Consider the following 19639-nt stretch of genomic DNA (forward strand, 5'->3'; position numbering starts at 1 on the left):
GTGTGTGTGTGTGTGTGTGTGTGTGTGTGTGTGTGTGTGTGTGTGTGTGTGTGTGTGTGTGTGTGTGTGTGTGTGTGTGTGTGTGTGTGTGTGTGTGTGTGTGTGTGTGTGTGTGTGTGTGTGTGTGTGTGTGTGTGTGTGTGTGTGTGTGTGTGTGTGTGTGTGTGTGTGTGTGTGTGTGTGTGTGTGTGTGTGTGTGTGTGTGTGTGTGTGTGTGTGTGTGTGTGTGTGTGTGTGTGTGTGTGTGTGTGTGTGTGTGTGTGTGTGTGTGTGTGTGTGTGTGTGTGTGTGTGTGTGTGTGTGTGTGTGTGTGTGTGTGTGTGTGTGTGTGTGTGTGTGTGTGTGTGTGTGTGTGTGTGTGTGTGTGTGTGTGTGTGTGTGTGTGTGTGTGTGTGTGTGTGTGTGTGTGTGTGTGTGTGTGTGTGTGTGTGTGTGTGTGTGTGTGTGTGTGTGTGTGTGTGTGTGTGTGTGTGTGTGTGTGTGTGTGTGTGTGTGTGTGTGTGTGTGTGTGTGTGTGTGTGTGTGTGTGTGTGTGTGTGTGTGTGTGTGTGTGTGTGTGTGTGTGTGTGTGTGTGTGTGTGTGTGTGTGTGTGTGTGTGTGTGTGTGTGTGTGTGTGTGTGTGTGTGTGTGTGTGTGTGTGTGTGTGTGTGTGTGTGTGTGTGTGTGTGTGTGTGTGTGTGTGTGTGTGTGTGTGTGTGTGTGTGTGTGTGTGTGTGTGTGTGTGTGTGTGTGTGTGTGTGTGTGTGTGTGTGTGTGTGTGTGTGTGTGTGTGTGTGTGTGTGTGTGTGTGTGTGTGTGTGTGTGTGTGTGTGTGTGTGTGTGTGTGTGTGTGTGTGTGTGTGTGTGTGTGTGTGTGTGTGTGTGTGTGTGTGTGTGTGTGTGTGTGTGTGTGTGTGTGTGTGTGTGTGTGTGTGTGTGTGTGTGTGTGTGTGTGTGTGTGTGTGTGTGTGTGTGTGTGTGTGTGTGTGTGTGTGTGTGTGTGTGTGTGTGTGTGTGTGTGTGTGTGTGTGTGTGTGTGTGTGTGTGTGTGTGTGTGTGTGTGTGTGTGTGTGTGTGTGTGTGTGTGTGTGTGTGTGTGTGTGTGTGTGTGTGTTTTTTTTTTTTTTTAATTAGGTAGCCTCTAAGTAATAAGTTATTCATTTCTTAAGGCTCGATAAACACTTAATATAATCGCCCGCCATTTTGGCTCTTTCGTTGGCGTTCGTAGAAAGCACACGAGGACTTTATTTTCCGCTCAATTATTTGCTGAATTACAGTGCATTTGATTTATTATCATAGGAGCTATGACGTGATAATGTTTAATGGTGTTGCAAATAGATTCCTCATATGGTAGCTCGGCAACGAAAGAACAAAAATGGCGAATGATACTACCTACCTAGACTTTATAGAGCCTTCACTTCCTAAGACATAAGCAAAGAGAAGGAGTCATGCCGGGAATAACAGCGTCGCGACTATAGTACACTGTATTCATTGCTCTGATGTATGACCAGTTCTTTGTCATCTTGTATTCCAATTGTAGGTTATCCTCTTTAGTTACTAGAACTTAACAAGTACAATAACAGGTAAATTTTTTACAAGACAAGCATGTTCAGTGACAAAATTTTGGCACAACCGATATTCTGGGATTCTCCTGTTCCATTTTGTATATTATCACAACTGACTGCATTGAGAACAATCAATGAATTGTTACGTCATTTCCTGTGTTACATTTATTATAGCATAATAACTAAGTTGTGCCTGCTATAGGTAATTTAACAATTTTATTTTAGTTAAAAACTACTTTGGTTTAAACATTTATATATTATTTCAGTTGTTTTAGAAATCTAGACACTAGACCTTAATTTGCTGTCTTTGAGTTACAGAACACAACTGCATTTAATAAATGAAGAGCTTTTTTTCAAAACTGAACATGTCCAAAAATTACGAAATCGTGTTTGAATCCATTATGGTAGATCTGTCTGACATTTAACTAGATGTAAATTTATTTTTCGAAGAAAGTGAATATATCCTAATGAAACATCATTGTGAATATTGATTTTTGCATCAAAGCTGAACATGTCCATCCATTTCATTTCTTCCAGACATTTTTTTCTCAAAACTGAACATCTCCAGTAATTTCTATATTGTTTAATAGACTTTTTGAAAGCAAAATTGCACATGTCCAACTTAGTTCTAACAGTTGTCTAAATTTTCTGCTATTTTCAACTGTTGCCAATGAGTGATCTAGGTCATTGTAGAGCATTTGAACCTTCCAACAACGGGCTACAAAAATTTAGTTATTTCAGCAGTCTGCGGCATCTTGTTTCTGCAAATTTCAGGCAGCTTTCATTGCATTGAGAAGTGTTGCTCTCATTGAAACTATTATAATGGATGTTTCTGCCGGAGAAACGAGCAGTGGATCAAGAAAGAAGGGAAGATCATAATATTTGGCAGCACAGAAGTGAAAAAAATGAGAAGTACGGCAATCCTGATCCTCAACTAGTTCAGTTAAAACAAAAAACCAAGACCATGCTCGCACAACAGTAAGTCTGTCAGATTCAATGTTCGAGAAACCATGTTAAGTGCATATGACAAAATGAAATGTAATATGTCTCTCAAAATACACTTTTTACATTCTCATTTGGATTTCTTTCCTCCTAATTTTGGAGCGATAAGCGACGAGCATGGGGAAAGATTTCATCAAGAAATATCTGAAATGGAAAGGCGATATAAAGAAAGATCCTCATCCAGTATGCTTGCAGACTATTTTTGGTTCCTTGCAAAAGAGTATCGGGTCTAGTTATAAACAGAAGTCCTCCATAAAATTGTTTTAAATGTAAGTTCAAATTCCGAGATTTTTCTCAGTATATGTATGAAATATTCTTATTTTTGTTGTTTTAAATTATGTTAACATCATTTTTGTATCCAGAACACATTTTTCAAGTATTATGAGAAATTTTTGTATCCAGAACACATTTTTCAAGTATTATGAGAAATTTTGAATCCCTAGTGTGTTGTAATTTTATCAGTAGCAGTGAAAAATTAAAAACAAATAAGTTTTGTCATAAAAAAATTCAATTCATTTTCCCCAGAAAATGGTACGTGATGGGGCAATTTGGATTTTAAATTCAGATTTAGGGCACGCATAGATGGTCTATTAGTAATATTCATCTATTTTTATTTCAAAGCAAGACAAAAAGTAAAAATTTGTTGTTCAATGTTATTTAAAAGAATAACCTGGTAACTGAACTCTTATTTAATTTTGTAAAAGAATGTCAATAGAATGTGTTCAATGTGTAAAATCATTAATTAATACGAATTACTATTAAGAATAATAAGAAATTTTATTACGTTCAAATTTTATTCTTAGCAAAACTAAACATATCCGTATTTTTATAGCAAAACTGAATATGTCCAAATGTTTTCTTGCAATTACGGGAGTACCGTTGGTCTCAGTCCTCTTGAATTCATGTAACATTTCATGCTCTCTGTATACTTTTATTATGTAAAAACAAAAATCAAAATATTTCTTTGTTTCAGAAGGTACAAGTTTTTTGCTTCTGAAAAATTTAGTCAAATGGACATGTTCAGTTTTGAAAAAAAGCTCTTCAAATATGTTGTGTAGATGAGCTGTCATTGTAATCATCTTATAGCTTCGATTCTTCCTCTATAATTTGTGTTATTTTCCCCATCACTTCTTTAAAAGGAAACTTAATTGTTATGTAGCTCCTAATTAGCATATTTTATAATAGTTTGGAGAGAGATGTCTTAGTAGACATGGAGCCAGCCATTCTTCTTTTGAAGATTTTGTAAGTTGTAGTCTTTGCCAGGAAATATATATATATATATATATATTGTAAAAATATCTTAAGTTTTATGCAACTTAATTTTGTAATATGTATTTTCTGATTTTATCAGTGGATATTAAGGAAGACCTTGATGTGAGCCAGCATGTTGAACAACTTGCTCATCTTATAACGGAAAAGGTGAAGTTCCTGGGAGAAGGGAAAGACCCTGTGTCTCCTGTTCAGATTATGGCCATTCAAATAGAGGTAAGCCAGACGGTCTGTACTGTGTACATGTCAAACTGAACACCTAAGAAACATGACAATTTTATTTTCTTCAATTTTTTAAAAATATATTTCCTAGATTAAATTAAATGTTACACAACACAGAACTGCACGCATTGTATTCTTCACCTGATGTAATTAGGAACATTAAATCCAGATGTTTGAGATGGACAGGGCATGTAGCACGTATGGGCGAATCCAGAAATGCATATAGAATGTTAGTTGGGAGGCCAGAGGGAAAAAGACCTTTAGGGAGGCCGAGACGTAGATGGGAAGATAATATTAAAATGGATTTGAGAGAGGTGGGATATGATGATAGAGAATGGATTAATCTTGCTCAGGATAGGGACCAATGGCGGGCTTAGGCCTATGTGAGGGCGGCAATGAACCTCCGGGTTCCTTAAAAGCCAGTAAGTAAGCAAGATTAAATTAAATATCACGTCTTCATTTCTTTCATCAGATACCATTACTTACAAGCTTATTAAATATTTTTTGCATAAATTTGTGTACAACGTAATATGAAAATTGTTATTCTGAAGATTATATAAATTGTAGAGATTCCGTCTTTATGTCAATTTGAAGTACAAAATTTGGGCTACTATATACCATTTTTTGGGATTCAGTCAAAATGTAAAATGAGTCCATTTTAGGTGTTTATACAGGGCTACTACAAAGGCTTTACCCGATTCCATAGCCTTGTGTTATGAAAAGTATGAGACATACATTATTGAAAGTTATACCAATAAAAAGAGAAACTCATCAAGTTTTTGGTCCATCAACTGCTACTAGTGCTCGATGTGACCTCTTCGCGTCACGCGACAAACATCCACTTGATAGTCTAACTCCTGCCACACCCGCTGGAGCATATCACGATCAACTCTAGCCACTGCCGCTCGGATCTGGTTATTAAGTTCTTCAAGATTAACTGGCAAAGGAGGTACATACACTTAATCTTTGAAAAATCCCCATAGAAAAAAATCACAGGGAGTCAGATCTGGTGACCGAGGAGGCCAACGGAAAACACACCGATTGTTGTTAGAAGCCCGTCCACACCAATGTTGTGGTAGATGCTCATTAAGATACTGACGCACTTCCAGATGGAAATGTGGTGGAGCCCCATCTTGTTGAAATAAAAACCCTGGTTTATCTTCATGTAACTGAGGCATCAACCACATCAACGGGCTTCTAACAACGATCGGTGTGTTCTCCGTTGGCCTCCTCGGTCGCCAGATCTGACTCCCTGTGATTTTTTTCTATGGGGGTTTGTCAAAGATTAAGTGTATGTACCTCCTTTGCCAGTTAATCTTGAAGAACTTAATAACCAGATCCGTGCGGCAGTGGCTAGAGTTGATCGTGATATGCTCCAGCGGGTGTGGCAGGAGTTAGACTATCGAGTGGATGTTTGTTGCGTGACGCGAGGAGGTCACATCGAGCACTTGTAGCAGTTGATGGACCAAAAACTTGATGAGTTTCTCTTTTTATTGTTATAACTTTCAATAATATATGTCTCATACTTTTCATAATACAAGGTTATGGAATCGGGTAAAGCCTTTGTAGTAGCCCTGTATTTTTAAATGGTTTTATATGACAGTGACATACTTTAAAAAATGGTAGAAATATATCATTATATTCTTTGAAATGTTTTACATTGAACTGTATTGGTTTCAGAATGGAATTGGAATAAGAAATAACTGTACGCATATTTTATTGTTAGTGTGTTTGGGGCAGAAGGCTCAGATTGAGTAAACCAATTGATGGGAGTATGTCTGTGATAGCCGGCATGAGATAGAGTGATTAAGCTACTTCTCACCTGAGATTGAGGTTCTGGCTGATATGTACATCTATTATCAGGCAGAACGTCTCACTTGATGATATGAGTCAGAGGAAGAACAATAATTTGAAGTCTGATTAGTGTAATATGTTACTAGTCAGCATTATATGCAATGGAGGGGGAAAGGAATTCTCCACTCTACCCATTATCTCCTGGTCTCATAAATGGTGTCTTCTTGATATCATTTGTGAGGTTCAGACTTGTCTTCGGACAGTTGACTAAACAACAAATTTCTGTAGTGCTTGTGAAACTAAAAATAGAAGACTTAAAATTTCCACATGATTTGAAAGTGATCATCAATAGTATGTATTTAGTAGTAGTCGTAGTGTTAAAATATCAAATCTTTCTAAGGAGGAAGTTGCGAGTTATGTGTGCCTGGAAATAGTGATACCAGTATTGTAACAATATAAGAAAATGAAAATTCAAATCCTCATCCTCTGGTAACTCAGAATGGACACCATAGATGTAGCAAAATTGAATGAGAATTTAGCGATGATTGGAGAAACACTAATAAAGAAAAGAAAACTTGCAAAAACGATATCCACAAGAATAGTTGCAGAAAATATCACGAACAATTAAGGATAACATTAGAACTTGAATTTGGTGTGGCTTAGTGGATGAAGCACCAGCATGTAAAGCTGGAAACCTGGGTTCAAGTCCCAGTGCTGAAGAGAATTTTTCTCCATTCTACCGATTCATTACCGTACGGAAACACAGAATTACTGCACTGAAACTCCATATGTACTTCAGTACATCATAGTAATATTTCATATTGCATACTCTTCTTTAGATGGAGAGTCAAGTATTTCTGATATAATAAAAAAACTAATATGGTAGATTCTTTCCATGAAACAGATGACAGACATCTTTTTGAGACTTAGTCGTGTAGAAAAATAAAACAGCATTTTGATGTCACTAGTCACTCAATATGAATATCTGAACAAGTAGCCACAGAAAAGGGAATTTTAGTGACTCCTCACTCTAAATCTGGAAAAAGTCTTGAACCATCTACAGTAGAAAATGTTGTTTAACTTTATAATCTCGATAAAGTGGGCAGGGTTATGAGTAGTAAAAAACATTTTGCATCTGTTAAAGAAAATGGAAAATGGGGAAGATTATTCAGAAGCAGGAATGATTGGTACTACTGGTATGCAACTTCAAAGAAACTGTTCTCCAATCAGGAGATCAACAGTGAAGGAATGTGCTTACTATTGCGTCATCTATTGGAGCGAAGTAGATAGATAATATTATCGTTATGTCAGTTTAAAAACCATGTGCTCTCCTGCATACGTTATTTCCTGTATGAAGAGATTAAAAGACCAGGAGATTAACAGTGATCTAATTTTGTAACTAGGGTAGTATAAAAATGTGTGTATCAATGTTATTGTTTGTGCTATGAGAGCGAGCCAATAGATTTACGAGTACCCACGTGTGTGACCTTATGACATCAACATTCATTCACAGCATTACCCCAGTGCCTTTCAGCCCGCAGAGACTTTCTCGTGGTTGGAGCACAGTACCATTGTTTTAAAGATAGGTATCCAGTCATCAAAATATGATGTGCAGAATTTGAAATAGAAGGGAAAGACAGTGTAACGTTCTGTAATCGTTGAGTTGGAGCCAAGATAAAGATTATTCTTAGTTGAGTTTGAACTTGGGAAACATGGCTCCGGTTGTAAACACGGTAAAGCCCGGTTCAGACGGTGCGTGTTTCTGTGATGGATTCCAAGGTGGCTGCGCGGATGGGTCGCCTGTGTGGTCACTCACCGGAAGTAATGCGCTGTGGTGGCTCCGTGGATGGCTAGCTTGCTGGATTTCGAGGGTAGGTTCCTTGCTATTTTTCGTGATGGTTTGCAGCCTGGAAACCAAAGATGATCATATAATATCACCACTGAAACCATGTCGCCATGTTCGTTGTTTTCCAACTAAACCTGTTTTTTCTATATCATCATCATCATCATCATCATCATCATATCCCTCACGTATTAGACCCTACAGGATCTGTTGCGGTCTCATGCCAGCGCTTTCGTGGTCTTCCCAATTTCCTCTTTCCTCTTGGTACATAAGTAAGAATCTGTTTAGGCCATCTAGTGCGATCCATCCTTTCGACATGTTTTTTCCACTGAAGTCGATATTGTTGAACAAAATTAACTATAAGATCCATTTTGCGTTCCTGCAATATGTCCACATTTTTACGGTGTTCCAGCAAAGAGCATCCCGCTGTTCGTCGCATGAACCTCATTTCAGCTGTCGTCAGCCTTTGCTCATCAGCTTTTCTGATTGTCCATGCCTCGCTACTGTAAGCGAGGACCGGTCGAGCTAGTGTTTTATACTGCGTGTTCAGTTCAAAGTGTGTCATGGCTCGCTGTATGCCGTCATGTGCCTAGCCGATGAGCCTAGAGAATTCAATCTTCCTACACTTCCGCAGAGGTGTATAACCTATGAGGCAGAGAAGTTGCCTAGCAAGTACGGCGTTCATTCTGAAGAGTACGTACCGATACATATGGTAACGCCGGTAGTGGCAGGAATGTGAACTGTTTGGAAATATGTACTGTTGGGATATGGGGAGAGGGTTAAGACGATTACTTATGTATTTGTTGACATTAACTTCGACGGACAACATGGACACGGAGCATTTGATTTGTGTTGTGGAATGTTACCGTACGCAACCGATGAAAACAAATACCCTGCGTACAACTTGCCGGCGCAAAAGACAGTTCGAAAGAGGTTATGGTAGCACACAGACTGTACAAACCGTCATCTGTTGCTACGACGTTCAAGTTATACCGTACACGTTCTCAAGTTCAGATTGAAGATCGCCTTAAATAATAGGCAACTTCTCTAACATATAAACTAAAATCGGTGACCCAACAACAGTGATGTCATGACACACTTTGAAATGAACACCCAGTATACCTGTAGCCTTGTATGTTTCTGAACATGGGAGGATTTGAAGACGGCGTTAATGACGCCAGTGATTTTTATAAATTTAGATATTTTGTTTGATTTTTTTTTTCTATATTTAGTTTCTAAGAAACAATTAAATATCGGACTTTAGCTGTTTTGCACTTATGGCTTAATTACTTTATTACGACATTTACTACTGTTAATGTAGGACTTTAGCTGTTTTCCACTCACGGTTTAGTTTGTTTTTGACCATGAGTGTTGGCAACAGATGAAGCAGCAGATGATTTTCCAATTTGAACTGTGAAAAGAGCCAGCTCCGTTGAACAACTACCATCACCGTAGGCAACACGGGAGCCAGCCAGTCAGCACGCAGGCTACCCATCCGTGGAGCCACCTTGGAATCCATCACAGAAACACGCACCGTCTGAACCAGGCTTAACTGAGGACGCATGCATACTGAATATATTGTGACAGCGACGTGAGATTCGAACTCACGACCAACAGAAGGAAGTGCAAGGTCGGCCAGCGTGGAGGTTGCGCGCGCATCTGCTTCCTGTGGCATGTGCTATGGTGGGGAGAAAGGGGACAGAGCGACTGCGGCAGAGAGAAGAGATATCCGGATGATTCGAGAATGGACACACGCTTGGAAATATCCAGAACTCGTACTTTCTCGCAACTATGGTTTGGTTATATAAAAGAGAAGACGCAAGTGAAAGTCATTCAGTCAGTCAGTAAGGCAGTGTTGTTAAAGTCAGTGGAGAGCAAGCCAGACAGTCTTGTGTAGCAGTGAAGCCAGCTTCGAGACCAGAGCGCGACTTGAGTTGTGTCCGTAACTGTGGAGCCTGAAGCCCGGAGTTCGAGTGCAGTGGACCGCAGTTGGGGGGACCTGAGTTCGAAGTGCAGCGGATCGTCTCTGAAGGTCTGGGGTTCGAGATTCTGTGAACGCGAGTGACTGAGCTAGAAGAACTAGCCAAGACAAACGAGCTGTGAACTGAGAACTGACAGTTCTGTGTTGTAAATAGTGCTTTGTGAATATTAGTTCAGATTAACAGTTCATTGTTGTTCGTAATAGTCCAAGTAAATTGTCATTATCGTTTGTAGAGTGCAATAACGAACGCTATGTTGCTGTGCGGAGAGCAAATCCCATTGTTGACGGGAGTGAAATTAAATTGTAGAGAGTGATAATTATTGTTGAGATAATAAAATTACATTGTTGTTCAGTATAAAAAATTTACAATATGTAAACTTACTTGTGTTGGTGTTACAGACACTGGTGTCAGCTTGGCATGCTGGTGCTCTGTCACAACCTTACCTTTCCAACTGGCTGAGTGACACAGGGGAGGAGCTCGCGCGCCTCGAACAGGCTGCTGCACCTGATGGCTGGACATGTGAATGGGATAGGTACGGTATCCACTTTAATAGCACATACTCGATAACTGCTGTACCTGTCTATCTCCTCATGCAACACAATCCCTGCAGCTACTTCACTGCTCATGCCAAATGGATAATAATTTAACAGAATCTGGCCTAGGAAGGAAATTTCCGATTTGTAAATGTGGTCTTGTGTATTGTGGAGCGGACTGTTTGGGACTGAACAAACCCTAGAAAGGTAATTGAGTTAAAAGATGTATGCTGATGCTGGATTAGAAGATGCGAGATTCCATCAACTGGTCTCTTATGTTGGCGGACTGGCAGAGGCTGCACTGCACGTCGTCATCCTTGACTGTCGAGAAACCACCTGGAAACCATCCTTGACTGTCGAGAAACCACCTGGAAACAAGGGTACGGTAAACAAAAGAGGTGAGGATATTTAGCTCATTTCTTCATCTCTGCTATGTATTGCATCAATAACCTTTGAAAATTTTCAAAATTATTTTTGTTTTGATACTGAAGTATAATTAAAATGCACCACACAAAATTAATAAGATGTTTTCATCATAAATACTAAAATTGTTTGATCTGCAATGAGTAACATTTGTCAGGCATCAGATTATTTTCATTTTTTTAAATTTTGGAAGTAAATGTACATGAAACCTGTGTCTCTTCAAGATTTATGCTCTGGTCTTCTTCAACAGGAATTCTTCATGGAAGAGAAAGATCTGCACACTTTGGCGGCCATCATTAACGTCTGTCAGATATGTGGTATCTTGCTCTTGCTATTGCTTTCTTGAATCATATTTATTCATGAGTAATAAAAATTCTAGATATTACTGTGAAAGTCAGGCATCCATATGGCAAGAACAAGGTACCATTGGCAGAACAACTTAAAGATGTCGAATCATCGTGGAAGTTCTCCTGCATTGTCAATTTGATGTAACATCGGACAGAAGATTTCTCTCCCTGAACTTTGTGTATAACAAACAGGCTGGTTATTACGAGAAATGCTCTTGGATTAACAACAATGATTGTTGTTGCTGTAAACTTTTGGATTTGTGAGTTTAAATCCCAAATTTCTCCCCAGTGCATATGAAGAGAAGTCATATGGTACTGTTGATAGTGATTCGTCTGTTGGTTGGGGATGTTAAGCCTGGCGGCCCCCTTTGGTGCTATTCGACAGGAGTAGACTACGTGCCGGCACCAGGTTTCCCCTTCTCCCTTTTTCACCATCTTCATCCTCACCCATTTTCTACACCACACTTACACGAACACTTACAAATACACTCACCCTAGTACACAACATTACTCCTCACAGATATACATAATGTGGCCTGCCAAAGTGGTGTTCAACTTGAAAATGAGTCAGTCCTGCCATCTATCTGCAGTACGTGGAATTCAAATCACGCAAGTGAAGTGGGTAGGCATTAGACACAGACACACACACACATTTATGAGTCAGTAGAATTTTAATCCTTTTTAAACCCTGGGTGGTAACAATAGTGTTCACGATAAATGATGACAGTGATTGATATGATGATAATGATTGTGATGATTGCTACTACTACTACTACTGCATCATCATCATCATCATTATTATTATTATTATTATTATTATTATTATTATTATTATTATTATTTTGAAATGGAGATAGAAGAAATAGGACAACATACTTCCCCAAATATCATCTTTGACTATAAGAAATTCCATTTGTATTTGTTAGGATTTCGAATAATAAAAATTAATATGAAATATCTGTTCGTGAAATTTTTGTAAAACAAGCTCATTTTTAATAAAGTTTTCTTCATATTTGTATAAAATGAAGGTATCAATAATAGTAACAATTTATTATAGCTTGCAATTTCATTTTCATTTGGCATTGTATTTTCTTTAAACACACTTTGTTGTTATAAATAGGAGCATTTCACGAACTGCATTCCATTTACGCTAGGAAGTAGTTACTGACTATATTATTATAATAAAAGCATTGTTTTTAATATCAGTAAGGAATTCTTCCTAGTGTAAGTGCAGGAATGCAGAATATGTAACCATGCCTTTATCCTTAAATGTATTAAATGTACAAGATTGGTCTTCGAATGGGCTTGGCCACTAAAGTTAAATTTCATTGTGGAAACATTGATGTAATGGAAACTGAAACTTTTCTCACACATTCCATATATTCGTTCAACGAATTTCAAATACACAGTAATATATATTAACAATTTTCAAGTCAGTTCCTCCATCGTCTCCTTATTTGCAATCTGTTTCATTATTGTAAATAATTGCTAATCCATTTGTGAGGATATGAAAATTCAAAGGACTGACTTACAAGAAGACTGAAATGCAAGCTTTGTTTATTTTTAAATTTCTACTTTTCAGTTGCTGAAAGTCAGTCATGTTCTCTTCTCACGTAGTATAACATTTATTAAGTAATTGTACTTTGGACAATGAGTACTTTCTTTGAAGGATAGAAACATAATCTATTAGTAAAATTGATTTGAATAAAAGAAAAGTTACTACATATTACATTCCACCCTGAGTTACATACATACAGTGACGTATACAGAATTTTATCAAGGGGGGGGGGGTCATTATTAAAATTGTTTACAGTTTACGTTATCGGTATTTAAAATTTTCTGTATTATTATTATTATTATTATTATTATTATTATTATCATTATCATTATCAGCTGAATTTTCACAGCGGAATGTGAAACTACTTCCAGGAAGAACATTTGCAACATCGTCATGCTGCGGCTGTGAAGAAACATTTGCCAATGTGAAATTTTCATTAACCTCAGAAGAATCACTATGCGACTTTTTGCTAAAAAAATTGCAAAATTGGGCTTTGCAGTCAGACATATCAAAGAACCTGGAACGATAATGTGAAGTTTAGAGTAAAAATACGAACTGTCAAACGCACAAAACGTTAAACAAATGTTTCTCAATAAAGTTAGAATTCAAACTAACATGCAGGTGAATACCTCTCTTAAAATGAGTTTAAAATCGACAATACACAATATTTAATATCTGCATTGCAGAAATGTCAAAACAACCTTTTCAACATGTTTCACAACAAGTTAAATTTCATACTGTGTCGGCTTCATTTTATTACAAGGTCGGTACTAGGTGGTAGGTCTCTCTATAATAAAGATAGCATTGTTATAATTCGAATGTGCTGCAGCACCAAGCATAGGGGTTATACTGAAGAAGGGTAGGACGACTGTGTCTTATGTCGATGTAGATTTTGTTACTCTGACAGTGAAAACTTAGAGACGGGAAAACGATTATAGATAAAAATAATACTCAAATCTAAATATCGATCGTCTAGTTCGAAAGTGCGACAACTCAAAAAAACAAGTTTTGAGATATTTTCAGTTGAAAGTTTCAAATAAATCACTTAGAAAAGAACAGAGTTCTGGTTCATAACCACGACAATTAGAAATGAGTCAGTATTCAGGACGAGTGTATCACAATCTTCCAGTTCATTATTAATACATTTCGAAATGTACATTATTATTAATTTCGAAATGTACTAATAATGAATTAGTAAAGTCCATAGTTATAATTATTTCTAAAGCAGTTTATTTAGTTTTTTCCTTTATGGTTGTAAATATGACTTATCTCAATACTGAATCGGAAAGAGCTCTGAAAGGGGCTTTCAGTAGTATAAATAACTAAAAAATGGCAATTTTGAACTGGACGATCGATATGCTTTTACAAAAAGTTGGAGGGGGAAGTGTTTTCAAATCTGTTAACCCCCTCCCCTTGCATACGTCCCTGCATACAGATCTATATGAAAACGAAGTGGTGTGTGCATATTGATGTAGCATTTGAGTTGCGTTTGCATTTTGTAATTAATTAGTGTTTTGTATATATTACTCATACTGTTGGATTATATTTAAATAAGGGAAAAAATATAAATGGATTAGCATAATTTACGTCATATAAACGAAATCAATTTTAACTTAAGGGAAAACTCCACTGAAAATCATGAAAATTTTTCCAAATTTTTTTAGCTATTTCACTTATTCAGAATTTATATTTTCATACCCCCAATGGATTCAGCTCAATTCTGATTACAAATACTCGTATGTTTACACTTTTTAAATTAAGGCTGGAAGGGGGCGTGGAATTTAAAGAGCTGTCAAAATTGTTTTTCATCGAAGAATTCTTTTTTAAAATTTCTGATTACAAATTTATTAACTTTTTGTTGGCTCTCTGAAGCTACTAGATGAATGTAGCAGAGGAGAATGTTAATTTACATAAATATTCATTTTTTTTTCAAATCTATTTTTCTGTCTTCATTTTTGTTGATTCAACACCAACTTTCTTATGCCAAATATTAATCAATCTGGATGAAATTTTTACTGCAAGTATTTATGAGGTAGCTGCAATTTTCTATGCATTTATTTTGTGAGAAATGCTGCTAGTTTATTTTATTAATATTTTTCTTAATGCTGCTAGTTTATTTTATTAATATTTTTCTTAATGCTGCTAGTTTAATAAAATAAACTAGCAGCATTTCTCACAAAATAAATGCATAGAAACCTGCAGCTACCTCATAAATACTTGCAGTAAAAATTTCATCCAAACTGATTAATATTTGGCAAAAGAAAGTTGGAGTTGAATCAACAAAAATGAACACAGAAAAATAGATTTTAAAATAAAATGAATATTTATGTAAATTAATATTCTCCTCCACTACATTCATCTAGTAACTTCAGGGAGCCAACAAAACGTTACTAGATTTGTAATCAGAAATTTTAAAAGAGAATTCTTCGATGAAAAACGATTTTGACAGCTCTTTAAATTCCACGCCCCCTTCCAGCCTTAATTTAAAAAGTGTAAACATACGAGTATTTGTAATCAGAATTGAGCTGAATCCATTTCGGGTATGAAAATATAAATTCTGAATAAGGGAAATAGCTAAAAAAATTTGGAAAAATTTTCATGATTTTCAGTGGAGTCTTCCCTTAATTGTAAGTTGAGCAATAAATTTTGTGAAACAGCAAGTAACAGTTTACTGTTATATTTTACCTGAATGGATAAACAAATTAATGTTTTATTCGTGAATGTACCAGAAATATTTGTAAATATTTGATTGTGATTTTGTATGTGGAGTGGGGGGAGACTATAAATTCATTTGAAAGAGAAATTTGCTATAAACTGTGTATGTTTATTCGACATTACAGTCTACAAAATGTTAGCAGTAAGCAGACCATCTTGAGGAGGTAAATTCTTTGGTGACTTTTTTTATTAAGATATAATTTGGTAACTCCCATTTTAACTTGGCGGCCGGGTAGCTCAGTTGGTAGAGCAGCTGGCTACGGACTGGAAGGTCCGGGGTTCAATCCCAGGTGGTGACAGGATTTTTTCTCGTTGCCAAACTTTCAGAACTGCCCCGAGGTTCACTCAGCCTCCTATAAAATTGAGTACCGGGTCTTTCCCGGGGGTAAAAGGCGGTCAGAGCGTGGTGCCAACCACACCACCTCATTCTAGTGCCAAGGTCATGGAAAGCATGGGGCTCTACCTCCATGCCCCCCCAAGTGCCTTCATGGCATGTTACGGGGATACCTTTACCTTTTACCTTTACCCATTTTAACTTAAATTGAAGTATTTAGGAATATCTTTTATTTTGATTCTCTTAATTAGAAGAACTGAGAGTGGTGATATTTCACTTATTTAGGGGGGTAGTTAATCAACATTTTATATTTAACAGAGACTGTATATGGAAAACGGAGCAGATACAAGTCATAGGAAATCTGCATTTGATAATTTTATTCTGTTCACTTTGGCAGTAGTAAACTGAATATCTGGTACTCTTATCAGGCGATGTCTGACCTAGGTAGTTGATCCTTTAGCATGCGTGTTAAGTTTTTATAAAAAATTGCCATTTTTTTTTTTTAATTCTGGGAAATAAAAAAATTAAGTTCGCAATATGTGTACTAATAAACAAACTTCAGAGCTCTGTATTAATCTGTTTTCAGATGATTGTTAATATATTTGTGTGAAACGTAAAATTTTCAAAATTGTATATTTTTACTAGGCATTACACATGCTGATGCTCCATTTATAGTCTCTTGAGTTACAGAATAGTTAAGACTGAATGCAGTATGCATGTGTAAATTTAAACCACAGCCGTTCTTATAGGAGTCCAATCTTGTATACTCATACCATGTGTGAGACAGCTTCAGAGAAGATTGTTATGAAGCTGGCATGTGCTAGGACTAGTAACACTGCAATCAATATATTTTGTATACAGAACAGATGCTGACATTTCGGACACTAATTTGAAAAGAGTATGAAGTTACGAGATCAATATGTGGAAAGAAGATATTCCAATCTTTTTTTAATAGTTCTGATAAGATTTTTATGCTCGACCATGCCAAAATGTAGTAATTATACACCTGGTAGTAGCCCTTTAATGTACCTCATTAAAGTACACCTATTCATTATAATTCAGTTGTTCAGCCAATGAGAAATCACCATTGTACCATTATGAAACCGGAAGTATCGATTATTCTCGGATATGCAATCGAAAGACAATTAGCGAAAAGTCACGGAGGCTGGAAATCCAATACTGTCGCAGAAGGTTATGTTCTGTTACTATAATAATTAGCGTTAATTGTAAATAATATTCAAATAAATTCAATTTGTCATCTCGTTTTTCAATTCTAAATCAATTTCCAGGTTATATCAGACTAATCTTCATGTTATTCTCTAGATTATATCAAGGTCAATGACATTCGTGCCTCGGAAAAAATCAATACTTTCACATCTGCGCACATCTCACAATTCAGGTCAGTTCCACTCCTCACTTACATAACCATAACATGAATACTTATGAATAATTTCAAGTTAGAAATATGGTCGAGCATAAAAAGTCGTATGAAACTCGCCTATAATGGTAATTAAGACGCTCATATGAAAATTATGAAACTCGCTTGTGCTCGTTTCATAAACATACTCGCGTCTTAATTACTAACATTATAGTCTCGTTGCATAATGTACTATTAAAGAAAAGACTATGTATCCGCTCACCAGACCAGCTTGCCTTCCCATAGTCAGATGATGCAGCTTGGTTAAATTTGATAACCTATCTAAGTTTCATCATCAAACTGAAGGAAAATTTGGGATATGCTGTATACCATCAGCGCTTCACATTGGAAAATGGTGAATGATAAGTCTTCCAACTGCATATAGGGAATTTTTCCACAGAACTTTCTGTGAAAATTTTTTTCTATGGTGTGGTAGTTTGGTTTATCATCTCTGCATCACGACAGTTGACCCACAGGTAATGACTTCCCTGTTGCAGTGCAACTCCCATTTGAAGTTTTTCTGCATTACACTTACCAAAAATATGTTACCTGTTTTATACAAGAAGTTATGAAAGTGTACTTAGTAATCATAAGATATAATATCGAGTCCATGAGAGTTAATATTATGCTGCATCCACTAGTTAGCAGGTGAGTTGTTCGTCTTTGAAACAATAGTATCGTGTGAAAATGAGGAAAGTAGTAGACTTGATGTATGTGCAGGAATGCAAAATCGGAGTTACACTGTAAAATGCTGCTGATCTTCATTAATGGGAGAAGTCTTTATCTGTTAACGTTGGAGAGACAGACCGTAGTGTTAGTTGACTAATTATATACATTTGGGACTTTAACAAGCAATTACTGTTTACTATATCAAGCTTCTTTTCTCGTTCTCTCCTTGCCTTCTCGGCATATGTAGGACACACAAGCGATATTTCTATCGCAACACTGTGAGTGGAGAAACACAATGGGAATACCCGTCACCACCAGAAGATGATGTTTGTGGTGGTGGAGAAGCTATGGAACTGTGCACCACACCACCACCTCCACCAGTGGAGGAGGAAGAAAGAACGCCCAAAACACCTCCTCCACCTCTCATCTCACAAGACTCTGTACCGAGTCCGCCGCCACCACCGAGGATATCTTCTTACAAAGAAAGGAGTTCTTCAAAACATATGGGTGAAAAGTTAGACTCAAGTTCAACCCACCGGAAGAGAAAAAGAAAAACTGACGGGGAGGTCACATCAACAAGCTCAGATACAACGAAAGATTCAGGAGGTAAATAATAACAAAACATTTAGCTGAAATGTCTTATTTAATGGCCTTCTTTATGCATGTTTTCAGCAGATTAGTTGATTACACTGTACGGGCTATTCCATATGAAATCGATCGGTAAAAAACCTTGCATTTTTTTCATACTCTAATTTTTTTCCAATTTATACAAGATGTTGAGGAGAGTGCATTTTCAAAAATATACTATTGAAAGTCAAACGGTTTTCATATTGTTGAGCGACAAATTTAGCGTATTTTATAAAAACAAGCCTCTTTCAGCACTCTGGAACCATTTACTGCAGAACATTGAACGGGAGCTCATTTTGAAGCTGACATTTGGTAGGTTATGATAAGATGTAATCCTTATTTTTATTGCATACAGAGAGACAGATAATCTGATTTTACTTACTTTTAGGCTTTTTGCTCATTTGTAAAAATGTAAAAAATATTGAGGAAAAACCTTGCATTATTAAGAGTGATTCGGCATTGTTTGCTTAGTGGTATGGCAATAAGTTTCGAGGGTATTAAATAAATTATTTTCACACGCCTAGACTTGAACGGCGCAGTACCGCACACACTGGCCGAGAGCTGAAGATAAGTGAACATTGGGCGTCATTTTACTCCTGTGTTTATGAAAACCTGTGATAAAGCTAGCACAGCCATGACTGCTAGACGACACATCACGTGTTTATGTCTCCTGACCTTGCTTACCTCGGCTAGCTCCCGTCTCACAGTCAGCTGGTTAGTTCACGTGCGTACTATTTATTCTCTTTATTTGATTTTTAATACTTTCTTATCAACATACCATCAGTAAAAAATATGTGTTTATTTGCACTTTCAATGCGGAATCTAACTATATATTTTTAAAATATTTTTTCCTTGGCAAAGGCGTCTTAATTAAGAAAAATCTAAATTTCTCCATTTCCATAAAAAGTGAGAAAATCTGTTTATATGTCGATAAAAACTTTAATTTCTCAGCATCAAAATAAACCATGATTTTGATCATTGGGTGAAAGGGTTTCGAAGCCACAACAGTTTAAAGTTGCTAATTTTATGATAAATTTAAATATTATTAATTTAAACAGTATGAAGTTCTGATGCCTCAAACTTTGCACAGAGCATTTTATCACAGTTCTCTACGTACAAAAAAAGTTTTATTGTATTTAGAAATTGCAAGGTCAATTTTCTCTACATTTCGGTCAATTTGAGATGGACTAGCTCGTATGTTGTGCCAATGACCAGAATTCCAGATTATTAAACATTTCTTCTATTCTTCTTTGTCTATAGAAGTGATACAGTTTTTCCAAACGTTTGTCATGCCAATTAATTGTTTATGTACAGTATAGAAGATATGTCGCATTTGCATTTGCTGTGTTTGAGAATTTG

General features: G+C 36.7%; 1 protein-coding gene across 2 annotated transcripts in view; it reads left to right on the top strand.

Annotated features, from left to right (window-relative positions):
* The window catches only part of LOC138709606 (uncharacterized protein DDB_G0284459-like), a 68413-nt gene that overhangs the window by 27219 nt on the left and 21555 nt on the right, over positions 1-19639 (top strand). For both annotated transcript variants that reach the window (XM_069840495.1, XM_069840497.1), the window contains exons 8-10: positions 3899-4032; positions 10056-10189; positions 17901-18259. In XM_069840495.1, the coding sequence (XP_069696596.1) occupies positions 3899-4032; positions 10056-10189; positions 17901-18259 (627 nt within the window). The remainder of the gene's footprint in view (positions 1-3898; positions 4033-10055; positions 10190-17900; positions 18260-19639) is intronic.

This window comes from Periplaneta americana, chromosome 11, assembly GCF_040183065.1.
Source record: "Periplaneta americana isolate PAMFEO1 chromosome 11, P.americana_PAMFEO1_priV1, whole genome shotgun sequence".
Lineage (NCBI taxonomy): Eukaryota > Metazoa > Arthropoda > Insecta > Blattodea > Blattidae > Periplaneta > Periplaneta americana.